We start from the raw sequence: 6,034 nt of genomic DNA, 5'->3' as shown, positions 1-6,034 counted from the left end.
ATATAGTTTTGGTTATACGACTAACAGAAGTTGGAATAGCAGCATGCATGCATATAATAAATCTGAACGCCAGAACAGGTCAAAGGTCAAGGAACCGCGGCATATACATCCCAACGTCCGTACGTGTGCTTCCTCCGTGGTCGAGCGGATACGACTTTTGAATGAAGTTATAAACACGAGTCCCATCGTCGTCCAGGTTAAAGCGAGAGATCAGTTAGCTTGCTAGGCAAATTTAAACATAGATAGAGTACATTCGAACGGTGGGATAGTTCTCCATGTGGAACACGACCTTTTTAGTAGATAGAGTACAAGGTTTTTTTTTTTTTTTGTATCCGCATGAAGGGTTATGAAGTCCACATTTTGAGGCATCCGTAAATTTGAATGAAGCGGTTATGAAGTCCACATGACTTACGTCCACATTTTGAGGTATCCGCAAATTTGAACAAAGCGGTTATGAAGTCCACGTGTGATGTACGTCCGCACATTCTTCTATAAATACATAGCTCGGCCATACCACCATCCCATCCCTTCCTCGCCTCCTCCCTCGGCAGCACCCTCTCCATCATCTGCTTCGTCTCCGGCCGCCAGCAGGCCGGGGCAACATGAAGCTCCTTCCGACCGTCTTCCTTCTCCTCCTCGTCTTCCTTGCATTGGATGGTACTTGCATTTTCAACTACTTACTGCCTTGCTTTTCCCTATCCGTATGCTACTTCAATCTCATCGAGTTATTCATGTTCTGCGTGCATGCACCAATGTACTGACATGATCGACCTATCCTGACAGATGTGGAGGCCCGAGGCACACCTAGGGCTCATCGTTCCAATCACCAGTGGTCCAGCATGTTCGTCTTCGGCGACGACTTTGTCGACAACGGCAACGTTCCAAACATCGTCGGTGAAAAGACGTCGCGGCAGTGGAGCTACCCCTACGGCTCTTATCGCAACTCCAATTGGTCTGGCGCTCCTGTTCCAACAGGACGCTTCTCCAACTACCGGATGCAATCTGATTTTATTGGTATGTGTAGAATCTGTAGTATTTATAGCTAGCTAACGAATTGAAATTTTAGACTACTGCTAGTGTGTTATGATATGTATCATTATACATCTATGTGCATCCAAAACAATCGATCATATCTATTGCCTTGTCCTTGCAGCAAGTATGTTGGGCCTCGCTGAAGCCCCTCCAGCGTACGAGCTTACATCAGACCAATCTTGCGACTCCTCTGGCATGACCTTCGCTGTTGGCGGCGCTGGTGTGTTCAAGGTGACGTCGACGGCGAAGAAGGTGCCGACCCTTGCTGCACAGGTTCAAGCTTTCAAGAGGCTAGTCAACGACGATGTCATCTCCACACGACAGCTTCACCACTCTGTCGCACTCATCGCCATCTCAGGCAATGACTACATGAGCGGCTCCGAGGCCAATAATGGATTCTACTCAAGCTTCAATGATGTAAGTAGTACCTAGCAGACTATGGCATACAAATTAAACCATCAATTAATATATTGATCTCCACTTTACTAATTAACTTTTCGTGGATGCAGCTCGATATTTACATAGGAAACGTGGCGACTGAGATCCTAGATAATGTGGCGCAACTGCAGATGCTTGGTGTGAGAAAGGTTCTAGTAAATAACTTGCATCCCATTGGTTGCATGCCTTCACAGACTAGTTCGAACAACTACACCACATGTGACCTTCTTGGCAATTATGGTGCATCGGTGCACAACAAGTATCTAAACCAAATGATCGGAGAAAGGGACAACGTCCACATACTGGACCTCTACTCTGCCTTCACCGACATCGTGAATCACGCCCCTGGTAAGTGTGGGTGTTGTAAGTCAAATCTGGTTTCTAATGTGTCAATTCATCTATGTAACTAATTTTTTTTTCGTGCATGCAGGTGAAGGGTCGGATCGGTCCAAGGACTTCAAGCGCAAGCTGACCCCGTGTTGTGAGAGTTCCTATGAGGGAGGGTACTGTGGGGAGCGTAGCAGTTCAGGGAAGCACCTCTACGACCTATGTGAGAATCCGGACAAGAGGTTCTACTGGGACGAGACACACCCAACACATGCTGGGTGGGAGGCGGTAATGGAGGCGCTGGAGCAACCTTTGATGGAATTTCTCGATCAGGACTACGTTCCATGATGCCTTGTATTTTTGGCAGAAGCTTGATTAGTTGATAGTTTTGGTGTCGTATCTTTTAGGTTAGCATTATATACAGTATGTGTATTTAGGGGTGAGCTTCAGAGGTATTATTTTCGTCATGTTTAGCTGAACTTTTAGTCTAGTAGTAGTCTTTATAGGTGAACTCGTTCCAAATTGCTTAATGTCTCGTCCATGTGAGATTAGAAATAAGGTCGTATATATATGGTGAATCCACTGCGCATGCATGCTTTTGACCAACGTCCAACGACGGCATACGTCCTCTAATATCTTTATTATTGTGTTCACTGTTCGGCTGGTTGATTAATATAGTACATGGCCATGCACTTTGTAGCAAGAGGGATAAAATAAATAATCTTGATAAAGAGGGATAAAGTAAATAATTCATCAGGAAATGTGCATGCTCAACAGGAAAACTGACGGCACATCAAAGATGTGTATTTTGCAGTTTGAGAGGCCAACAGACATGATGTCATACACATGGAACACCTTTTTTCATTCAAAGACAACCTGCTTAATTCGACTGCAGTCATATAGACATTCTTGACTGCTACAGTATATATTTAAAATAGATGTTTTTGCTTTGTCTGAAACTTTGATGATGTTGTTGCTGGTGGTTTTATCGCTGTCGATCCAAGATACACTATTCATAAATTTAAGATGTTCTAACTTTATTCTGATTCGGATGTCTATAGACACGTTTTAGGGAGTATAATATATATCCAATGTTTTGCATGGGCCTTGTCTATTTATCAATCACTAATAATCTTGATACATACAAAAGTGACAGAGGGGCATTTGAAGCTGAACATCACATCATGAAAAGGTGAAGCCTAGCAAGTACTGAAGAATTTAAGTGGTCACCACTGTATAACAGAGCAGTGTACATACAAAAGTTGAGAGGAGTAACGTTTCGGTATTCCTAGTATAAACTATAGGGGGAGGGGGGATCAACAACTCACACATAATGTTCACGTACAAGTCAAAACAGTACTTGTGTAATACACATACAGAGGCACGGACAGAGACCAAAAGATCAGTTAACGAGTTGATCATTTTCGGCCAAACCTATACATCCACATCATTCAGCCAGAAAATAAAAATAAAAATAGAGAGCACTTTTTGCATCTGGTGTTTAAGATACCTGTGGCGGGCGATCGAATAAACAACATGGCAGCAGAACAACAAGAACAGAGAGCACCTGCCTACCCTTTTCTCAGGAGTATTTGACAAAAAAAACTACCATAGTTGGGGTCGCTGTCCTACAGAACTACAACTTTGAAAATCTTGACCAAAAACTACCACTTTTTTAAAACTATGTGCCTAAAAACTACCGAAAACAATTGATGACCGTTTTGTACGATTTAAACACGTTTATGCAAGCGGGACTCACCCGTCAGGGCTGACATGGAAGGAAAGTCAACGCTGTTTATTTTGACCATTAAGTTGACCGTTATAACAGGTGGGACCCACCCATCAGGGCTAGTCTGGTCTGCTCTCCATCCATCGTGTCATCCTCTCCATATCAGCACTGCTTAATGGCTAATTTATCCGCCTTTTACTAGCAGCGGAGACCATCGGCCAACTGGAAAAGGACCCGGAGCAAGCTCGAGAAGCTACTTGTTATGCTGACGCTCAAGAGGAAGCAGGTCATCGAGTTCATGCTCGGAAAATCGTTGAATCCAATCAGCTTAAGGCCGAGAAGGATCAGCAAACACATGAGATTGAGAGACTGGAGTCTCAGCTGGCTGCCGCCGAGAAGGAGAACAAAGAGGTCTGTGATTTTCTCGCGAGTAAGTAACTTACCTGTGTACGGCTTTTGCTGGGTTATCTTGAAAAATATTTATTATGTTTTGTGCAGCTGTTCTACCTGGCTGGCCCGGTGAGTCTAGCTTTTCATCTTTAAATGGCCTGGTGAGTCTGGCTTTTCATCTTTAAAAGATGTCATGGTTGGGCTAAGTGAGTTGCACGACCTTTCTCAAAGATCCATGCAGAAGATTTTTTGAGCTCTATGGCCCAACGAAGCCGGTCAGAAGGACATGACCGAGCTTTGCTAAACGCCTGAAAGAAGCCAAGTGTCGGATTCAGACGTGGAAGGTGTCAGCCTGTCAAGAAGGTGCTCGAGAAGTGTGGGCGATGGCCAAGACACAATCTATTGAAGACCGAAAATCTGGCCAAGGTCAGCCCCAAGCGACTTGATGGAAAGGAAATCAAGGCCAGAGGAAATTATGAAAGTGTTATGCCAGCTGCTCGGCTAACCGAGCAAGATTGTCTCCTCAATACCCTTATAGATAGCCTTGAATAATTTTTGTAAACAGTTTATGCTGAGTATGACTCTATGTATCTATGTACTTTTACCATTTCAAGCACTAGTACAAAACAGGGCTTTCGTCACAGGGCAATATTCACATTAGTCCCGGTTCAGTCACGAACCGGGACTAATGTGAGCATTGGTCCCGGTTCGTGCGGCTAAGGCATTAGTCCCGGTTCACCTGGGCCCTTTAGTCCCGGTTGGTGCCACGAACCGGGACTAAAGGGTGCGATGCCCATTAGTACCGGTTGGTGGCACCAACCGGGACTAAAGGTTGGTGCCACCAACCGATACTAATGGGCTTTGAGGCATTAGTACCGGTTCATGGCACGAACCGGTACTAAAGGTCCCATTTTCAAACTCTACCCCCCCCCCCTCCGCCTTTTCAGTTTAAAAAAACAAAAGAAAATGATGGAAATGTCAAAAAAATAAAATAAAATAAGTTTCCCATGTGATATGTGGTCTAGTTGTTGGGAAAATTTACAAATATGAATTTCGACTTTATTTGCAAAATCTCTCTGGAATTCGTAAAATGGGCATAACTTTTGCATACGAACTCGGATTAAAAAGTTTTTTATATGAAAAATCATCTACTCGAAAAGATACATAAGAATTTAACCGGGGAAACCCCGTTAAACATTTTCAAAATACTCAAAAACCTAACAGAAAAAAAGTTACGGGGCTTTTAAGATCTGGAGAGGCAAAAAAATTCAAAAAAATTCAAACTGTGGTCAAACAATGGTCAAACTAATTATTCTAGAATACTAGTGTTACTAAATAATTATTTCAGTTTTTTTGAATTTTGGTCAAATCTGGTCAAACTATGGTCAAACCGTGGTCAAACAGTGGTCAAACTAATTATTCCATAAATATTAGTGTTACTAAATAATTATTGTTTTTTAAAAACAATAGTTTCAAACTCAAACAGTGAAATGTGTCACTTCATGCTCAAGCTAAATTCCTGAGGGTTAATAGGATTGACATCTTACTATTGTCAGGAAAACAACAAGTGCAGACTTGGAAACGAGGGAGAATAGAACCCGGAAGTTAAGCGTGCTCAGGCTGGAGTAGTGAGAGGATGGGTGATCGTCCGGAAAGTTAGATGATTTGGAATGATGAGGGGTGATTAGAGATTAGAGGATAAATTGAGCAGTGATGAGGGGTGGTGATTAGGGATTAGAGGTTAAAATAATTCAGAAATTTGAAAATCAAAAAAAAATTCGCAAAATTTTTTTTAAAAAAAAAATCATAAAATTTCCTTTAGTCCCGGTTGGTGTTACCAACCGGGACTAAAGGTGGAGCTCCACGTGGCCGCGACCTTTAGTCCCGGTTCGAAAACCGGGACTAAAGGCCCTTACCAACTGGGACAAAAGCCCCCTTTTCTACTAGTGAAGGCTCATATTCGCAGATGTTATACTTCATTAACCAGCCATTGGCTTCTACCTCCTTGGCCAGAGGACGAGGAGTATTCCCAATGTTGGCCTGAATCCTCTGGCAAATTTTATAGGGAGTGAGACAATCCAGCCATAAGGTCAAAATGCAAGTCCTGCAGAGAGTTAT

The 6,034-nt window shown here is 43.0% G+C and overlaps 1 protein-coding gene across 1 annotated transcript; it reads left to right on the top strand.

Annotated features, from left to right (window-relative positions):
- Nucleotides 1-509: 509 nt before the first annotated feature.
- LOC123168152 (GDSL esterase/lipase At5g03610-like) lies at nucleotides 510-2,366 on the top strand. The gene is made up of 5 exons (XM_044586026.1): nucleotides 510-657; nucleotides 784-1,014; nucleotides 1,154-1,449; nucleotides 1,542-1,818; nucleotides 1,901-2,366. The coding sequence occupies exons 1-5, from the start codon at nucleotides 603-605 to the stop codon at nucleotides 2,143-2,145; spliced, it is 1,104 nt and encodes a 367-aa protein (XP_044441961.1). The 5' UTR covers nucleotides 510-602; the 3' UTR covers nucleotides 2,146-2,366.
- The last annotated feature ends 3,668 nt before the right edge of the window (nucleotides 2,367-6,034 follow it).

The sequence above is a fragment of the Triticum aestivum genome, chromosome 7D (genome assembly GCF_018294505.1).
Source record: "Triticum aestivum cultivar Chinese Spring chromosome 7D, IWGSC CS RefSeq v2.1, whole genome shotgun sequence".
NCBI lineage: Eukaryota > Viridiplantae > Streptophyta > Magnoliopsida > Poales > Poaceae > Triticum > Triticum aestivum.
The sequence above is the reverse complement of the archived record's forward strand: the minus strand, read 5'-3'. Positions and strand labels throughout refer to the sequence as shown.

Excerpts from the sequence above, each read along its gene's own strand:
- LOC123168152 (XM_044586026.1), top strand. The coding sequence starts at position 603 with ATGAAGCTCCTTCCGACCGTCTTCCTTCTCCTCCTCGTCTTCCTTGCA. Across the intron at positions 658-783 it reads CGTCTTCCTTGCATTGGATG|ATGTGGAGGCCCGAGGCACA; the intron begins GTACTTGCATTT and ends CTATCCTGACAG. Across the intron at positions 1,015-1,153 it reads GATGCAATCTGATTTTATTG|CAAGTATGTTGGGCCTCGCT; the intron begins GTATGTGTAGAA and ends TTGTCCTTGCAG.